General features: G+C 43.4%; 1 protein-coding gene across 2 annotated transcripts in view; it reads left to right on the top strand.

Moving 5' to 3' along the window:
• The window catches only part of Tesk2 (testis associated actin remodelling kinase 2), an 88756-nt gene that overhangs the window by 8950 nt on the left and 60468 nt on the right, over positions 1–19338 (top strand). For both annotated transcript variants that reach the window (XM_029476249.2, XM_021159371.2), the window contains exon 2: positions 16051–16353. In XM_029476249.2, the coding sequence (XP_029332109.1) occupies positions 16132–16353 (222 nt within the window). In that variant the 5' untranslated portion in view covers positions 16051–16131. The remainder of the gene's footprint in view (positions 1–16050; positions 16354–19338) is intronic.

The following is a 19338-nucleotide window of genomic DNA, read 5'->3' as shown; positions in this document are numbered from 1 at the left end:
AGTAGAGGTTTTGAATGTTTACTCTCACATTACTCTCATAAATATATATGCTGTTTACTCTGAGTACAGTTCCTGCTGATTGGCACAAATTTATAACTTTGGGAAACTCAGAAAAATTGTGAATATCAAAATAATGCATATTCACTAATGAATTGGAAAATATCAAAACCAAAGGAAAATGAGAACCAAAAAAAAAAAAAAAAACAAAAAAAAAAAACAGCCGGGCGTGGTGGCGCACGCCTTTAATCCCAGCACTCGGGAGGCAGAGGCAGGCGGATTTCTGAGTTCGAGGCCAGCCTGGTCTACAAAGTGAGTTCCAGGACAGCCAGGGCTACACAGAGAAACCCTGTCTCGAAAAACCAAAAAAAAAAAAAAAAAAAAACAAAAACAAAAAAACAAAAAAAAAAAAACCAAAGGAAAATGAGACCACTGGGAAGAGGGTGTAGTGGCCTGTGCCTGTGCAGGGTCTTAAGGATCTTAAGTTTGAAGATAGCCTAGAGTACATAGCAAGACAATCTCAAAAAGGCAGGGGATGAAGAAAGGATTGGGAAGTAAGAAGATTTCAGAAGATGTAACCTTCTCATAATCTGCCTGCCTTAGTGTTCTCTTCAGGTGAAGAGATACCATGATCAAGGCAACTCTGATAAGAGAAAACTTTTCTTTTTTCACAACAAGGTTTTTCTGTGTAGCCCTGGCTATCCTGGAGCTCAGTAGACCAAGCTAGCCTTGATCTCAGAGATATACCTGCCACTGCCTCTTGAGTGTTGGGATTAAGTTTATGTGCTACTACCGCATTTCACTGGGGGCTTGCTTATAGTGTCAGAGGTTTAGTCCATTGTCATGACAGACATTAGCCTGGGTTCTGGGTTAACAAAATATGGAGGATCTGAAAATTAGCATTGGCTACTAAACCAAAGACACAGAATGAGAGCAAACAACTGGGCCTGTCATGTGGAAACCTCAAAGCCCACCTCCAGTGATACACTTCTTTCCACAAGGTCACACCCACTTCAGTAAGGCTCCACCCACTCATCCTTCTGATCTTTTCAAACTTTCTAGTGACTAAGCATTCAAATATATGGGTTTGTAGGGACCGTTTTGTTGTTGTTGTTTTTAGATTTATTTATTATATATATATGTGTGTGTGTGTGTGTGTGTGCTCTATCTGCATGTACACCTACCTGCATACCAAAAGAGGGCACCAGATAACATTAAAGATGGCTGTGGGGCTGGAGAAATGGCTCAGCGGTTAAGAACACTGACTGCAGCCGGGCGTGGTGGGGCACGCCTTTAATCCCAGCACTCGGGAGGCAGAGGCAGGCGAATTTCTGAGTTCGAGGCCAGCCTGGTCTACAAAGTGAGTGCCAGGACAGCCAGGGCTACATAGAGAAACCCTGTCTCGGGGAAAAAAAAAACAAAAAACAAAAAACACTGACTGCTCTTCTAAAGGTCCTGAGTTCAAATCCCAGCAACCACATGGTGACTCACAATCATCTGTAATTGGATCTAATGCCCCCTTCTGGTGTGTCTGAAGACAGCTACAGTGTACTTACATATAACAATAAATCTAAAAAAAAAAAGATGGCTGTGAGCTACCACATGGTTGCTGGGAATTAAACTCGGGACCTCTGGAGGAGCAGCCAGTGAGCTGAGCCATCTCTCTAACCCTGTAGGGGCTATTCTTTAAACCACCACACTGCCCAAGATTCACTAAGTTTTTTTTGTTTTTTTTTTTAGCTTTTTTTTTTCTAGATTTTTTTTTTTTTTTTTTTTTTTTTTTTTTTTTTTTTTAGGTTTTTCGAGACAGGGTTTCTCTGTATAGCCCTGGCTGTCCTGGCACTCACTTTGTAGACCAGGCTGGCCTCGAACTCTTTTCTAGATTTTTATTGCTTGGCACTTAGTAACTCTCCTTCACCTGTGCTGCCTCCCTAGCCCATTGGAAAATCCTGTGACCAGGGAAGTATTGAAAGATGAGTAAGTAACCCCACACTACAGGCAGTCAGTCAAGGAGTCCTAGCTACTTAATGCTGGGCTGTTGGAAACAAAAAAAGGGGTCGGGGGAAGGCCCTGGGGAAAAGGAGGAAGGGAAAAGGGGCCCAACATCCAGCCAGAGTTCCTGTGCTCTGGGCAGGCAGACACAGGCATTGGGGGTGCTGCAGGACTCTTTCTAGTCAGCCCCAGGTGGGCATTAAATTTCACTAAATTAATAGCTGTTTTGAATCTGTATATATCCTCTCTTGGGTGCATGTCTCTCAAGGGCTTGGCATGGTATATAGTCTCTAGGAGATGCTAAATAATTTGTTGACTAAGCAAATGAAAGAATATGACATATGGCCGGGCGTGGTGGCGCACGCCTTTAATCCCAGCACTCGGGAGGCAGAGGCAGGCGGATTTCTGAGTTCGAGGCCAGCCTGGTCTACAAAGTGAGTGCCAGGACAGCCAGGGCTACACAGAGAAACCCTGTCTCGAAAAACCAAAAAAAAAAAAAAAATATGACATATGAATATGTCAACCATGGTGCTGTATACCTTTAATCCCAGGTCTCTGGAGGCAAAGGCAGGAGGATCTCTGAGTTTGAGCCAGCCTAGACTACAGAGTAAGTTCAGTATAGCTAGGGCTACACAGTAAAACCCTGTCTCAGAAAAACAAAAAGAGAAAGAAAGAAAGAAAGAAAGGAAGGAAGGAAGGAAGGAAGGAAGAAAAAGAATATTTTTTAATATAGAGTTTGAATGTCCCTAAGGTGAGATAGCTCAGTTAATAAAGTGCTTATGGTACAGACCTGAGGATTTGATCCAAGTTTGAGCTCCACATCTCATTTAGAAAGCTGGGATATAATGTATCTATAATCCAATGCTAGGGAAATAGAGAGGATTGTCCTGAGGCTCACTGGCCAGTCAGTCTAGAATAATCAGCAAGATCCAGTCAGAGACTATCCTCAGAACACAGAGTTGATATGCGCATATGCACTAGGACACATTTCAAACGCTTGACAACAAAAAGCCAAACTAAATCCAAAGCAAAAGAAAACTCTAAAATTTGTATCTAATAATAAGATGTATATACCATAATTCATTTGAAGGTGAGCACGTTCAAGTCCAAGTCCTTATGGAGCTCATAGTCCAGAAGCAAACAGATAAGCCACAATTAATGTACAGGAAGATAACTGTGATAAGGATTTGTGCAGGACAATGTTATATCAAAGCACAGACAAAGGAGACGGAAAGGTCAGAGAGCAGAGAGCACGTCTCATTTTAGTTGATTCCATGTGGAAGAAACCAATAAGAGCACACCGGGGAGAAAGCATGTCACATGCCTGGGCACTGGCATGTGAGCAGGCGTTACAGAGAAGCAGCTCAAAGAGAAAGGCTTGATTCAGGTCCACAGTCCCAGGACCTGTTTGCTGGGGTGGAGAAGTCAATGTGGTAGGCATCCTTGGGAGCAGCCGGTCACATCTGCTCAGAATCTGAAAGCAGAGAGAGAGTGAGTTAACATGCTGATGCTCAGTTCCCCTTCTGCCAGATCAAGGCCAGGAGTGGTGTCTGCACAGTGCATGGGGTGCCTCACCTGACTGATGCAGTCAAGATGATCCTCAGTGGCATGCCTGAGTGAGGTCACTATCATGGGACTCTAGATTTTGTCAAGTTGACAGTTAACACTAAGTGCATAAGTAAATTGTGTCTACGGATGGAAGAGTCAAGATGGATGAAATCGGAGGTAGGAGGGCAGGAGAGATAGCTCAGCAATTAAGAGATTAACTACAGCTGAGTGGTGGCGCACACCTTTAATCCCAGCACTCAGAAGGCAGAGGCAGGCGGATATCTGAGTTTGAGGGCAGCCTCATCTACAGAGTGAGTTCTAGGACATGGGACTAGATAAGCCCTATCTGGAACCTCCCTCCCCAAACCAAACAACAACAACAACAATGAAGCAGCAGCAGCTATCTTTGAAGATTGTACCCTTTGTTGAGACAGGATCTCATGGTGTAGCTTGGGCAGGACTCAGAGGTCCAGCCTCAGCCTTCTCCCTGTGGGATAACAGGTGTGAGCCCGGTGCCAGCTCACTAAAGACGTTTAACTGTTAGGTGTGATATATGAAAACTATTATAGGTTGTAGTTCACTTCCAGCTAGTCTGAGATGCTTTGAAATCATTCATGCCTAAGAAATAGTGGGGGTATTTTTAAAGAAAAATACATTTTGGTATTTATTTACTGGCCGTTGTTTTAACTATTAGCCTCAGATCCAGTATTCAAATAAAGTAATATACACTACAAAGCCAATACTACAAAGAAAATATCTGTAAGAATCTGAGCATCTGGGCAGGGGATGGAGCTTGCTTGCTGGAGTGCTTGCCCAGTGTGCATGAGTTCTGGATGGCTGGATAAAAGTGCTGTGGTAGAGCATGCCAGTTTGTTGTCACCGTTGGTCACACAGTTTAATTTTTTTTTTTTAATTACATTTCTTTTTTTTTTTTTTTTTTTTTTTTTTTTTTGGTTTTTCGAGACAGGGTTTCTCTGTGTAGCCCTGGCTGTCCTGGCACTCACTTTGTAGACCAGGCTGGCCTCGAACTCAGAAATCCGCCTGCCTCTGCCTCCCGCCCGGCTTTTTTTTTTTTTTTTTTTTTATTACATTTCTTTATTTACTCTGGGTGGGTGGGGTTTTAGTGCATATGAGGGTGTCTGTCAGAGGACAGCTTTCAGGAGTCAGCTCTTTCCTTTCCTGTGGGAACCAGAGATTGAACTTAGGTCACCAAGTCTGCTCTACAATCACTTCTACTTGCTGAGCCAGCTCGCTGACCTCGCTGACCTCGCGTGGGCAGGTCATAGCAGGGATTCCTAGCCAGATGTGGTGGTTTATACCAGCAATCCCGTACTCAGGAGGATGAGGCAGGAGAGTTACTATATGTTCCAGGCCAGCCTCGACTAGTGTGAAACTCTGTCTCGAGAAAACAACAAACTAACACACCAAACAAAAACTACAGAGATTCCTGGAAATGGTTAAGACATTTGAACTCATTTACCTTCAAATGCCTTTGTAACTCTCAGCCTAAATTTTTATTTTATGCTGTGGCCCGCTGCCTGGCCCGAGCCTGGCCGATCTAGTGTCATAGCAAATCTGGTAGTTACTCAAAAGAACCAACACACGTTTAAGAGCCATCTTTTGGTGTGCCTGGCACTAGTGGGTGCCACTGTGATGTTTGCAGCTGAGCGGGGGATGTCAGTTTTGTGCTAGAATGCCTTTGGTTTGAATGGCAGTTCCAGCTTACTGTTTCCCAGCAGGGCATCAAGCTCAGCAATATTGCTTTTAGTTTTAATTATGCAGCCATCCTGAAATGTGTCTGTGTTTACTGCGTTGGCCCGTGGGAAGGAGAACTGCTGGGCTGACCTGCCATGTACGTTTGCCATGGGTTTGGTCTTGAAACACAGCTCATGTGCTTGTCAGTGTCCTTATCCCGGAACATGAACAGGCGTACGTATCCCACAGGACAAATTCTTACTTTATTTTTAGCTCAGTTAAAGAGTTTTTATGATTTTAGAAAAAAAAACCAAAATGATTAGGACATCAGCATATTATATATTTGTATTCTTTTTTTCTTTTTTTAAAGATTTATTTATTTATTTTATTTATGTGAGTGCACTGTCCTGTTGCTGTCTTCAGACACACCAGAAGAGGGCATCTGATCCCATTCCAGATGGTTGTGAGCCACCATGTGGTTGCTGGGATTTGAACTCAGGACTTTTGGAAGAGCAGTCGGCGTTCTTAACCACTGAACCATCTCGCCAGCCCACCTCCCCTTTTTATTATTTGAGGCAGAAATCTCCCTGTGAATCCATGGCAAGGGGAATTGCTTTGTAGACGAGATCCACCTGCCTCTGCTGCCCATTGCTTGGATTAAAGATGTGTGCCACCACACTCAGTGACCTTCTTCCCTTATGTGGGAGAAATGCACACTTTGCAGAGATATCATGAAGATTAGAGGAAACATACATACAGTAATTGGTTGGGGCTCAGTGGTTATGAGTATTGGCTTCTCTTCCAGAGGACCTTGGTTCAACTCCCAGCAACCACATGGCAGCTCCCAACTGTTTATGGTCCTAGTTCCAGGATATCTGAGACCTTCACACAGGTATTCATGCAGGCAAAACACCAATGCAAAAATAAAAAATAAAAAATAAAATAAAACCAGAAACAGTTGTCAGAATGTATGGACCATGGTAAGTGGTGCCTGCAGTTATCTATAGAAGCATTTGAGCTAAGAGAGTGATCTGAGAGTCCTGAAAGTATCCTTGATTCATTGGGAAATGGTTTCTAGAATTGCCATTTTGGAAAGATAAAAAAGAAAAAAAAGTATAAGATATTTAGTCTACCATCTTTTATTCAATTGGTTCCAACCATGATTTTAAAAAAGGATTATACTTAAATATTTATTTATTTATTTATTTAATGTGTCCATGCATAGACTTGTTATGTGTTTAGGTAGAGGGTATGGACAACTAACTTCCTGAGACAGTTCTCTCCTTGTACAATGTGGGTCTTGGGAATGGGACTCTGGTGGCAGTCGCCTTTATCCACTGAGCTGTCTCACCAGCCTGCAACACAACTTCTAATTCTACCCACTTTGTTTCTTTTAAAAAGTTTTTTTGCTTTTTAAGATTTATTTATTTATTTTATGTATATGAGTACACTGTCGCTCTCTTCAGACATACCAGAAGAGAGCATCAGATCCCATTACAGATGGTTGTGAGCCACCATGTGGTTGCTGGGAATTGAACTCGGGACCTCTGGAAGAGCAGCTAGTGCTCTTAACCACTGAGCCATCTCTCCAGCCCTTAAAAAGTTTTTAAGGCTGGGTGGTGGTAGTGTCCACCTTTAAACCCATCACTGACAGTGTGGGAGTTTTCAAGGCAGGTGAGACCAGCTTAGTCTACAGAGTGAGTTCCAGGGATACAACACAGGACAAACTCTTTCCTTTTTTTTTTTTTTTTTTTTTTCGAGACAGGGTTTCTCTGTGTAGCCCTGGCTGTCCTGGAACTCACTCTGTAGACCAGGCTGGCCTCGAACTCAGAAATTCGCCTGCCTCTGCCTCCCAAGTGCTGGGATTAAAGGCGTGCGCCACCACGCCCGGCGGAAAAACTCTTTCTTGAAAAATCAAAGAAAAAAAAGAAAAGTTTTAAAAAATTTCTTTCATGTTTTTTGGGTGATTTACCTGCATGTATGCCTGAGCAACATGTGCATGCAATGTCTGAGGAGATCCAAAGAGGGTGTCATATCCCTGGGAACTGGAGTTACATGCCAGAGGTTGGGAGCCAAAATGTGGGTGCTGGGAATCGTAACTGCTGAGCCATCTCTCCAGTGCAACCTCAATGTAAATGAACTTTAAAAAAGAGGCTGGGTAAGAATTTCCCTCCCTCCTTCCTCCCTTTCCCCTCTTCTCACTCCTCCTCCACCCTCCTCTGCCCCCTCAACTCTTCTCTCCTTTCTTCTGTCTAAAAAGGTCCAAGTTGTAACGCAGTACAAAAAAAAAAAAGTTTGGCTAGGTACAGGCCTTTGATCCCAGCACCTGGGTGGCAGAGGCAGGTGGGTCTCTGAGTTTAAGCCAGCCTGGTCTGTGTAGCAAGTTCTAGGTCATCCAGGGCTATATAACTAGTCTGTCTTAAAAGCCAAACAAGCAATGTGTTTGTTTCCTTGTAAGCCACGTAAATTTGGCATTTTTGAAAGACCACTAAAGGCCATTTCCTGTTTAAGGACAAAAGCGATGAAGTTTTTCCAGCGCAGGCATCTCAGCTGGGCGCTGCTGGCATTCCAGGGAGGACAAGCCTTTGTTGTGCAGGACTGTGCTCTGCATTGCAGGACATTCAGTTTCTTTGGCTCCTGCCCACTAAAATGCCAGGATTGCCTACCCCACACCCTCAGCCTCCTTGACAAGGAGATCCAGCCTCCCTCCGGCAGAGTTTCACTGCCTCTAGTTGAGAGGTTCCTATTACTATCTGAGGAGGGATCAAGTATTACCAATTTTCATTTCTCAAAAGTCCATATTTTGTCTGGCACGTGCTCAGTGAAGGATGCTTATCTAGCACGCGAGAGGCTCTGGGTTCCGTCCCCAGCAGAAAGAAGAAAACCTAAGTTTTTACAAGCTTAAAATAACTCACACTTAGCCGGCAGGTTTGACACACGTTTCTTTAGCACTTGGGAGGCAGAGGCAGGTAGATGTCTGAGTCTGAGACTAGCCTAGTCTACAGTGCTGGTGTTACTACAGCCAGGGCTCCACAGAAATCTTGTCTCTGAAAACAAACAAATCCCTCATACTGAACGTAGTCTACATAGTGCTTAAAACCTGTGTTTCTCTTCTTCCCTTTCTTCTTTTCCTCCTTCCTTCTTTTTCTCTTAAGGTCAGAATGCCTTCAAACTCACTATGCAACCAAGGATTCCTTGAACCTGTGATTCTCCCACCTCTGCTTCCTGGGTTCTGGGATTACAGGCATGTGCACCACATCTGGTGAGATCAAGGGATGAACTGAGGGCTTTGTTCAAGCTAGGTGCTAACTCTGCTAGCTGAGCTAAAGCTCCAGCTCTAAAATGCATGTTTTTCAATCATTGCAGCTTCCTGGTAAATGTAAGAGTTATTTTAATTGTCTCTTCCCCCAAAAATTTGTATTTTGAAGGGCACCATAAGTGTCAAAAGTTACTATTCCAGGGCTGGAGAGATGCTTCAGTGACTAAGAGCACTGACTGGAGAGATGCTTCAGTGGCTAAGACACTGGCTGGAAAGATGCTTCAGTGGCTAAGAGCACTGGCTGGAGAGATGCTTCAGTGGCTAAGACACTGGCTGGAGAGATGCTTCAGTGGCTAAGACACTGGCTGGAGAGATGCTTCAGTGGCTAAGACACTGGCTGAAAAGATGCTTCAGTGGCTAAGACACTGGCTGGAGAGATGCTTCAGTGGCTAAGACACTGGCTGGAGAGATGCTTCAGTGGCTAAGAGCACTGGCTGAAAAGATGCTTCAGTGGCTAAGACACTGGCTGGAGAGATGCTTCAGTGGCTAAGAGCACTGGCTGAAAAGATGCTTCAGTGGCTAAGACACTGGCTGGAGAGATGCTTCAGTGGCTAAGACACTGACTGGAAAGATGCTTCAGTGGCTAAGACACTGGCTGGAAAGATGCTTCAGTGGCTAAGACACTGGCTGGAGAGATGCTTCAGTGGCTAAGAGCACTGGCTGAAAAGATGCTTCAGTGGCTAAGACACTGGCTGGAGAGATGCTTCAGTGGCTAAGAGCACTGGCTGGAAAGATGCTTCAGTGGCTAAGACACTGGCTGGAGAGATGTTTCAGTGGCTAAGACACTGGCTGGAGAGATGCTTTGGTGGCTAAGAGCACTGGCTACCCTGTCTTGGAAAACCAAAAAAAAAAAAAAAAAAAAAAGCACTGGCTGCTTTGGGTTCAGTTCCCAGCACCTGTGTGACAGGCAGGTCCCAACCTTCTGCTTCTGGTTATAGGAGATAATACAGTGCTCTTTTCTGACCTGTGAGGGCACCAGGCTCTCACCTACATACATGCAGGCAAAACCCTTATCCCATAAATCAAAATAAACACACACTTTTAAAAAGGTGATACTCTGTAAATAAGTCCTAAGTCAAGTAATCCATGCTCAGAAAACATCTTACTTAACATTTCATATATTACAAATAGTATATTTTCTGATTTTAAAATTAATCACTTTCAGATTTTAAAACTGTGGACAGGAGAGAACTTCAAGTCGTCCTCTGACCTCTCCGTGCTCACCGCGGCTCAAGGAGCTCCTCCCTGAATCCATAAATATGTACTTTAAACACACCGTCTCTTCTAACCCCCGCCCCCAGGAAAGCTTGTTTGTTTAAAATGTTTATTTATTTATTTAATGTATATGAGTACACTATTGCTCTCTTCAGACACACCAGAAGAGGGCATTGAACCCCATTACAGATGGTTATGAACCACCATGTGGGTGCTGGGAACTGAACTCAGGACCTCTGGAGAGCAGTCAGTGCTCTTAACCACTGAGCCATCTCTCCAGCCCCCTTGTTTATTTTTAAACAAGGTCTCACTATGTATTTGGCTCTCCTGGAACTCACTATGTAGACTTCAATTAAACTCACATCTGCCTCTGTCTCTTGAGTGCTGGGGTTAAAGGTACATGCCACTATGCCTGGCAACTTTAAACACTTTATTATTTTGTGTGCATGTGTGTGTGTGATTGTGTATGAACAGACTCCTCCTCTGTGGAACAGCTTGCAGGAGTTGGCTCCTTCCACCGTTAGTACCAGGGGTCAAACTCAGGCTGTCAGCAGGTGCCCTTACTCACTTAGCTGAGCCGCATCAGCAGCCTTTGTGTGGTGGTAGGTTTGGGTGTTTATCCATTCTTGCCTTTTATAGTTAATTAGAAGTTGTCAGAGAGCCAGGTGTGATGGTGCCTTTAATCCCAACACTGGAAACAGAGGCATGAATGTCTCTGAGTTCAGAGACAATCTGGTTTACAGAGTGAGTTCCAGGACAACCAGGGAATCTGTCCTCAAAAACCAACCCAACACAACAGCAACAAAGAGCAGAACTGAAGAGAAGCTCGTTAATAAGATCACTTAACTACCCTTGCAGGCGACCGGAGTTTGACATGTAGCACCCAGGAATTCATGCCTACATTCACATGAGCATACTCATACATGGGTATACACAACTGTCATACATGAACATACACCCCTCACAAACATGTATACTGCATCATGCATACATACATAATAATGAAGTAAAATATGGTTATTTAGTGGCTGGCCATGGGAACAGAGGGCACAGCTTAGGCATTTTCCTTTTTCAGAATTTTTTTTTTTTTTTCGAGACAGGGTTTCTCGGTGTAGCCTTGGCTGTCCTGGAACTCACTCTGTAGACCAGGCTGGCCTCGAACTCAGAAATCTGTCTGTCTCTGCCTCCCAAGTGCTGGGATTAATGGCGTGGGCCACCACTGCCCGGTCCTTTTTCAGAATTTTAAAAAGTTACTAGTGAATTAAAGGGACTGCACTGTCTACCATTCGTCCCAGCTGCCTAGCGATTAATATTACTTTCGCTGTAAGAGGGACTCTGAACTAAATACATTCTTTTCTATTTTAAATTTATGACTTGTATAAGTTAGACTTTAGTGTAGGATCTCTGTATTCCTTGGCTTGTAGTGGCACTGTTGCAGAAGTGTTTGAGACTCTGTATTCCTTAGACTGCAGTGCGACTGTTGCAGAACAGGTCACAGCATGCATGTGGAGATAAAAGGACAACTTGCGGGGGGTTGCTTCTTTCCTCCTCCGTGTGGGTCCCTGGCTTGGGCTGCTGGCTTGGAGCATGAGCTCGCCTGCCAGCTTGGAAGGTTTGCTGTTTGTTTGCTTGTTTGTTTGTTTGTTTGTTTTTGAGACAGGGTTTCTCTGTGTAGCTCTCGCAGCCCTGCAACTTGCTTTGTAGACCAGGCTGGCCTCAAACTCAGAGATTTGCCTGTCTCTGCTTCCCAAGTGCTGCTGGCATCAAAGGTATGTACCACCACCACCTGGCAGGATTTTGTTTTCTAGTAAAAGGAAATAAAATATAAATATTAGAATTCTTGGTATTTTTTCCTCAGGTCTCATTTCCCCTATTAAAGCAGCAGCTGTTATGAATGTAGTTTCTATATTAGTGATTTTTCTCCTTGTTGTGAACAGGTACCTCTCAAAAAGCAATTTAAGGGAGAACTTGTATTCACTTACAGTTTTGAGGGCTGCTGTTCATGATGGTAGGGAAGGTGTGGCTGCGGGTAGCTCTAACTGTGGGAGTCGCCTGCTCACATCCCATGGATAAGGACGCAGACTCCTCTCATTTGGTTCTCACTCCGTCCTCCTTTATCCAGACTCTAGCTTGTGTTGGTGCTATACATAGTCTCGCAGTGTTTTTCCTCTCCTTAGCTAATCCTCTCTAGGAAATCTCTCTCAGACATATCCAAGTGCGCCTGGTTGATGTTCTCGGGAATGTCATCAAGGTGACAGTCAAAATGAACCACCCTATGTGCATCCTTTATTAATTTGATACCCAAAGCAGTGGTTCTCAGCCTCCCTAATACTGCAGCCCTTCAACGTCATGACCCCCACAGCTGTATTATTGCTACTTTTATAACTGTAATTTTGCTACTGTTATGTATTGTAATGTAACTATCTGTGTTTTCCAATGGTCTTAGGCAACCTCTCTGCCTAACCAGGGACCCGTGGATTGAGAACTGTGGCTTTAAAGTGTAATATTCCACTCATGGCCCCGCTTGGCCCAGTGTTAATCTTTTTCTTTTGCTCAGAATTTATTTTTATTTCAATCCAGACCATAGTTTCTTCTTCCTCCTCTTCTCTCTCCCCACCTCCATCCACTCCTCTTTTGTCTTCCGAAAACAGCCTCTGTGGGTATTAGCCAGCCATGGCATATCAAGTTGCAGTAAGATGAGGCATCTCCTCTTCTATCAAGGCCAGACAAGACAGCTTCTGCTTCCCTCAGTGTTCATCATATAATGCAAAATGCCCTTAGCTCATCTCTTACAAGCCCCCAAAGCCTGAACAGCTCTAATCCTGTTCACAAGTCTAGTGTCTGCTCTGAGTTTCAAGCTATGTTCTCTGCCTCTCTCTTCTTGACTGGGTCTCATGTAGCTGAGACCGATCTTGAGAATCACAGTGTAGCTAAGGGTTACCTTGCATCTTCCTAATATGTGCTAGGATTATAGGCATGTATCACCATTCCTGGCTTCAAGGCCGGCTTTTAACTGTGAGGCTTTAGACAAATCAAGAAAAAAGTTATATAGTTCTAATATACAATAACACAAAGTAAACATTCCCATTCTAAAAGGAGGAATAGAGGCACGGAAAAGAAATAATTGGCTCAAAGCAAGACCAAAATGTGAGCATTACGAACATCAAACCATGTAGTTTCCTGGCTCCTCACAACATTGTCTGGGTTCCAGTGGACTTGGATAGCCCTGACTCTCCAGGTCTGCTATAGTGTATACAGCCTCCCTTCCTCTTGGGTAAGCTGTGCTCAGTACCTGCAGCTCTCGTTGGAGGTGTCTCACATTTCTGGTGCCTCCAATATCATAGAGTCTCCACTGTAAGTCAGGCTTCTTTATAGACTTTTCCACAGACCACTCAGTATTCCCATGCATAGATTCCAAGATGTTGCTTGGCCTGTGCTAACTTGGTACCAACCTCCATGACCACCTCTTGTATCTGGAATGCCTGAAAAAATCAGCACCATGTTGATAATGCCAAGTTCTGCCAGCTCTAACTGTAGCCAGGAAAGTTGGGAGTGTTGGCACACCCCTTTAATCTCAGCACTCGGGAGGCAGAGGCAGGCAGATCTCTGTGAGTTTGAGGGCAGCATGGTCTATATAGTGAGTTACTGGACACACAGGGATACACAGAGAAACCTTGTCTCAAAAAAATCTCAAAAGGGGGTGGGGTGGGGAGGGGGAAGGGGAAGGAAGGGGAGGAGACAAGAGGAGAGAAGGAGAAGAAAAAGAGTAGAGTAGCCAGGTCCTCTGGGGACTACAGTTGCAGCCATCGCTGTGCCCTCTGTGGCTGAGTCTGGGGACCAGCTTCCCAGGCACCAGTGTTCTAGTGAGTGCCCCGAAGCTTCTGTCCTCTGAGATACTCTCATGAATTTTCTCTGTTACACCTTGGAGCTCTCAATGTGTGGTATCTTGTTTCCTGTTGAGCTCGTGGGAAGTCTCAAGTGTCTCCATAATGGTGCTAATCTCTTCAACAGTTACAGCCACTTGGTCTCAATCTGCCCACCCTCAACTTTCTTTCATTGGCTTCAGGTTCCTTTCCTTACCAAGCTGCACATTTCTATCCATAACTTTGACAGGGTTCACTTCTCCCCCATATATATATATATATATATATATATATATATATGCCAGAGTGCCCTCTCCCTCTCTTTTCCCCTCCCCCTCCCCTTCTCAGTAAGTCAAGATAAATACTGTGAGCAACCACTATACCACAGCCCCTTTGTTCTGTTGTCTTGAAATGCTCTCCTTCAAACAGCTTCAGATCAGTTATTTTAAGTGCAGTCTCACTGGAGTTCTGAGGGTGTGGGCGAAAGCACGGCAGGTTCTTCGCCAGAGTGGAATGTGAATGAATGGCCTCCAGCCCCTTCCCTGGACAGTTCCTCTCTGAACCTCACTGTGCACTTTCCACGGCATTCTCATAGGCACTCAGAAGACCAGGATGCCATTACTGGGTTAAATATGGAATATACTATGCATATTTCCTTTGTTCCCTCTTTTAAGACACGTCCTTCTGTGGTAATAGACTTGCCTAAAAAACTTGCTTTGTAACTGGACTTGGAATCCTGAACCTCCTGTCTAGACCTCCTAAGTGTTTATAGTATAAGCATGCATGTACAAACACACATAGCTCTCCTTTACTTTATTATTGACAGGATCTCATGTGGTCCATGCCTGCCCAACTTGCTATATAGCTGAGGCAGACCTTGTTTGTTTGTTTGTTTGTTTGAGATGTGCTTGCTATGTAGCCCAGGCTAGCCCTGAATAATACTTGGCCCACATTATTGTTAGCCTCTTCCTGCTGAGCTTATGTGTATAGGCTTTGCTAATTGTGTGTGCTGGCCAGTCTTATGTCAGTTTGACACACAAACTAGAACTATCTGAAAGCAAGGAACCTTAATTGAGAAAATGCCTCCATCAAGATCCGGCTGAAGGGCATTTTCTTCCTTATTGATGGGGGAGGACCCAGCATATTGAGGGTGGTTTCATCCCTGGGCTGGTGATCCTGAGTTCTATAAGGAAGCAGGCTGGCCGGGCGGTGGTGGCGCATGCCTTTTATCCCAGCACTTGGGGAGGCAGAGGCAGGTGGATTTCTCTGAGTTCGAGGCCAGCAAAAAGCAGGCTGAGTAAGCCATGGGAAGCAAGCCAGTGAGCCGCATCCCTTTGTGGTCTTTGCTTCTGCTCCTGCCTCTAGGATCCTGCTCTGTTTGAGTTTCTGTCCTGACATTCTTTGGTGGTAAACGGCAGTGTGGAAGTGTAAGCCGAATAACCCTTTCCTCCTCCTCGACTTTGCCTTTTGGTCATTGTGTTTCATTGCAGCAATAGAAACTCTGCTAAAACACTGTGTTACTAAAAACCAAATAAATCCCCAGATTCTTCTCCTTTCTCTTAAGAAATGTTTGAGCTAGGTGTAGTGGGAAGTGGATGCTATTTCAGCACTCCAGAGGCTGAGGCAGGAGAATCTGGTTTGAGGCCAGTCTGGGATTCTAAATAAGACACCTCTCAAAAAAGAAGGGCAGGTCCTGTGAGCAGAGATGTGCTAGTTTTCAAAGTAAACACATACAATCTTTCAGTTTATTGTGTTATGCTTGTAACAAGACTTTTTTTTTACCAAGCCAGCCCAGCCCAGAGGCTGAAGACAGCGGCAGCGTACTCACATATATAAAATAAATACATATATCTTTAAAAAAAGATGTATTTATGTGTGAATACACGGTTGCTGTCTTCAGACACACAGAAGAGGTCGTCAGACCCCATTACAGATGGTTGTGAACTGCCATGTGGCTGCAGGGAATTGAACTCAGGTTCAGAGCAATCCGTGTTCTTAGGTTAAGCCATCTCTCCAGCCTTGGAATTTAGTTTTTAAAACAGCAGTTGAGAGTTTCTTTTCCCAAGTGACTCTACGTGTCAAGTTGATATAAAACTAGCCAGGATAACAAAAATTGTAACTCCAATTCCAAGGGATCTGAAGGCCTTTTCTGACCACTTTGGCAAATCACTCATCCACATGAAATGAAATAAATAATTATTAACTTTTTAAAGAGAAATTTTTATATTCTAGTCACATTAAGGATGGATTTTTTTTATAGCTTGCTTTTTGTGTATATCACTTGAAAGTAAAAACATAGAAATATTATTTAGATCTGGAAATCAATACAAATGGAAATATTTTTGTGTTGAGAGTTTGTTCATTTTTTTGTAGTCATTAATGGTTTTAGTAAAATGCGTATATGTGTTTATTTTTCTGTAGTGTCACATTGGAAAAGAAGTAAAATTGATCAGAAATTATGTGTGGAGTTTCTTCTTAAATGAAGAAGTGATTATTGAGATTATGGATCGGAGCAAGCGGAACTCAATTGCAGGATTTCCCCCACGTGTGGAGCGCCTGGAAGAATTTGAAGGAGGTGGTGGCGGGGATGGGAACCCTGTGCAGGTGGGAAGAGTTCCATCATCTTCATACCGTGCGATTATCAGTGCCTTTTCCAGACTGACGAGTCTGGATGACTTCACCCGTGAAAAAATAGGATCTGGGTTCTTCTCCGAAGTGTTCAAGGTGCGTGATACCTCAGCTTGTTTTATGTGGCTCTTCTGAAGGTCAGAATCGCTGCAGCATTAACAGTTGTTTGTGGTGGTTTGTTTGTTTGTTTGTTACTGCATTTTAAAGGTAGGGTCTCAGCATGTAACCCTGGCTGGCTTTGAACTCCCAAAGATCCAGCTGGCCCCACTTCCCGAGAGTTGGGATTACAGGCACGTACCACACGTTCACTGCCAGCCTCAAACTCTGTGTGCTGGGGTTATGTAAGCTGTGAACTGCCAGATGTACTTTAAACTATTTAGAGAGACCTCATTCATATATCTTCTACCTTTTTTTGTTGTTGTTGTTACAATATTTACAAGAGAATCCAGGGCCTTGTACATGCTAGGCAAACATTCTGCCACACCTCTTTTGTGGTGTGTGTATGTGTGTATGCAGGAGTGTGTAAGCATGAGTGTTCTGGCTAGCCTCAAACTTACTGTATTGACAGGGCTGGTTTTGAACTTGCATTGATTCTAATACTTCTGTCTCTGGTATAGGACTGTATTACTGAATGTGGCTGTCTTGTGTTTAAAAATATACTATTTTTGTTTTGTTTTGTTTTTTTTTTTTTGGTTTTTCGAGACAGGGTTTCTCTGTGTAGCCCTGGCTGTCTTGGCACTCACTTTGTAGACCAGGCTGGCCTGGAACTCAGAAATCCGCCTGCCTCTGCCTCCCGAGTGCTGGGATTAAAGGCGTGCGCCACCACGCCCGGCTACTATTTTTGTTTTTTTTAATTGAGTTTCTAATTTTGTTTGTTTTAATTGAATTTATCTTTAATTTTATGCATCTGGGTATTTTGCTTGCATGTGTCTGTGCACCAAGTGTACTATGCCTGGTGCTCATGGAAGCCAGACAGGGCATCAGATCCCCTGGGACTGGAGTTACAATCAGTTGTAAGTTGCCATGTGGGTGCTGGGAATCGAATCTGGGTCCTCTGGTAGAACAGCAAGTGTTCTTAATTGATGAGTCATCTCTCTAGCCCCACATTTGTTTTTTAAAAATCCTATTCATAGCCGGTCGTGATGGTGCACGCCTTTAATCCCAGCACTTGGGAGGCAAAGGCAGGTGAGTTTCTGAGTTTGAAGCCAGCCTAGTCTTCAAAGTGAGTTCCAGGACAGCCAGAGCTACACAGAAAAATCCTGTCTCGAAAAACAAAAACAAAAACAAAACAACAACAAAAAAATTACGTTCATATGCATTTTGGTTCAAATATGGTTTATGCATCCAAAACTAATGATAAAGTTTAATCAAATCCACTGTAAATATGCCTTCATCTTTGGTGTTTAGAGGTGTGTTTGTTAAGTGGTTATGTTTGAAGAGATGAAAAGAAGAAACTAAATATCCTGGTGGTGAAGATCTTGCCCCAAGGAGGGTGATGCCCCTGATCAGCAGGAAGTAGTCTAAGGTTATTGTCACACCTTTCCCTCTGTCCTCATTGATTAAAATTGTCATCTTTTTGTATTAACATTTCCTTTACAGTGTGACTTGGTTTCTTTCCAGACTTGGAGTCATTTTCCTATCTATTCATAAACCAGCATACATTGTTATAATAATTTAATCAAGTAGCTTTGATGTTTGATTAATTTAGTTCTCTTCTTCATTTTTAGGATTTTCTTGGTATTTATTTTTCCTTTTCTTCCTTTTATTTTTGTAGTTTGGGATGAGTCCTGGGCTTGCACACAGGTCTTTGTACATGCTAGCTAGACAAATGGTCTACTGTTGAGGGGCTTCTCCAGCTCCCTTATTTCTTGGGTGAATTTTAGAATTCGTTTTTAAAAACTTGCTCTTGTCATATTAATTGAAATTATGTTGTAGATTAATTTAGGTGCAGTTAATAGCTTTTTTTTTGTTCTTTGTTTATTTGAGACAGGGTTTCTCTGTATAGCCTTGGCTATCCTAGAACTCACTCTGTAGACCAGGCTGGCCTTGATCTCAGAGATCCGCCTGCTTCTGCCTCACAAGTGCTGGGTTTAAAGGCGTGCGCCACCACAGCCTAGCCTACTTTCTTTTTTTTTTTTTTTTTTAAGTGAATTGTATTAATATTTTCAGAGCATGTTTAAAATAATGACTTTTGACATTTTTGTCTTGTTCCAGACTTTAATGGAATGCTTTTAGTGTTTTCCAATTAAATGTGCTAAAATAGATATCTTTCATTCAGTTAAGGATCTCTTTCTTTTTTGATTTATTTTATGTGTATAAATATTTTGCCTGCATTATATGTATGTACCCCATGTGTATAACTGGTGTTTGTGGGGCCCCCACATATAGGAGTCATGGTTGAGCCATCCCTTTTTTCCCTATCCTCAAAACTGGAAAAAACAGCAAAAAATCTCCTGGGCTGTTGATAAGGCTCAGCAAGTGAAGGCCTTGCCAGCAAGCCTGGCGATTTTGTTTGATCTCTGGGACCCACATGGTGGAAGAAGAGAACCGATTCCCTCAAGCTGTCTTTTGAGCCCCATAAAGAATTGGCATGAAGCTGGGAGTGGTGGCGCACGCCTTTGATCCCAGCACTCGGGAGGCAGAGGCAGGTGGATTTCTGAGTTCGAGGCCAGCCTGGTCTACAAAGTGAGTTCCAGGACAGTCAGGGCTATCAGAGAAACCCTGTCTCGAAAAACCAAAAAAAAAAAAAAAAAAAAAAAGAATTGGCATAAAATGTTTGTACATACTAAAGTGAAACCTATCATGCAGTATGCGCACAAGGCGGGTAAAGCAAAGATGGGTGTCGGAGCTGGGATGCAGCTCAAGGACACTGCACTTGTTCAGGATGCATAGGCCGTGGCTTTCATTTCCAGCACTGAGAAAAATTTAAATGAATATTGAGTCTGCCTTTTCAGAGCCTGTGGCGTGGTAATTAATTTTATATACTTTCAACTTGACACCTGCGTTATGGGGTGTCAAATACTTGGCCAGATATTACTCTGGACGTGATAGATGATTTTGAAGTGAACTATGGACTGTGTT

This window comes from Mus caroli, unplaced genomic scaffold (genome assembly GCF_978045245.1).
Source record: "Mus caroli unplaced genomic scaffold, Mus_caroli_1 scaffold_6, whole genome shotgun sequence".
NCBI classification, from domain to species: Eukaryota; Metazoa; Chordata; class Mammalia; order Rodentia; family Muridae; genus Mus; species Mus caroli.
The sequence above is the reverse complement of the archived record's forward strand: the minus strand, read 5'-3'. Positions and strand labels throughout refer to the sequence as shown.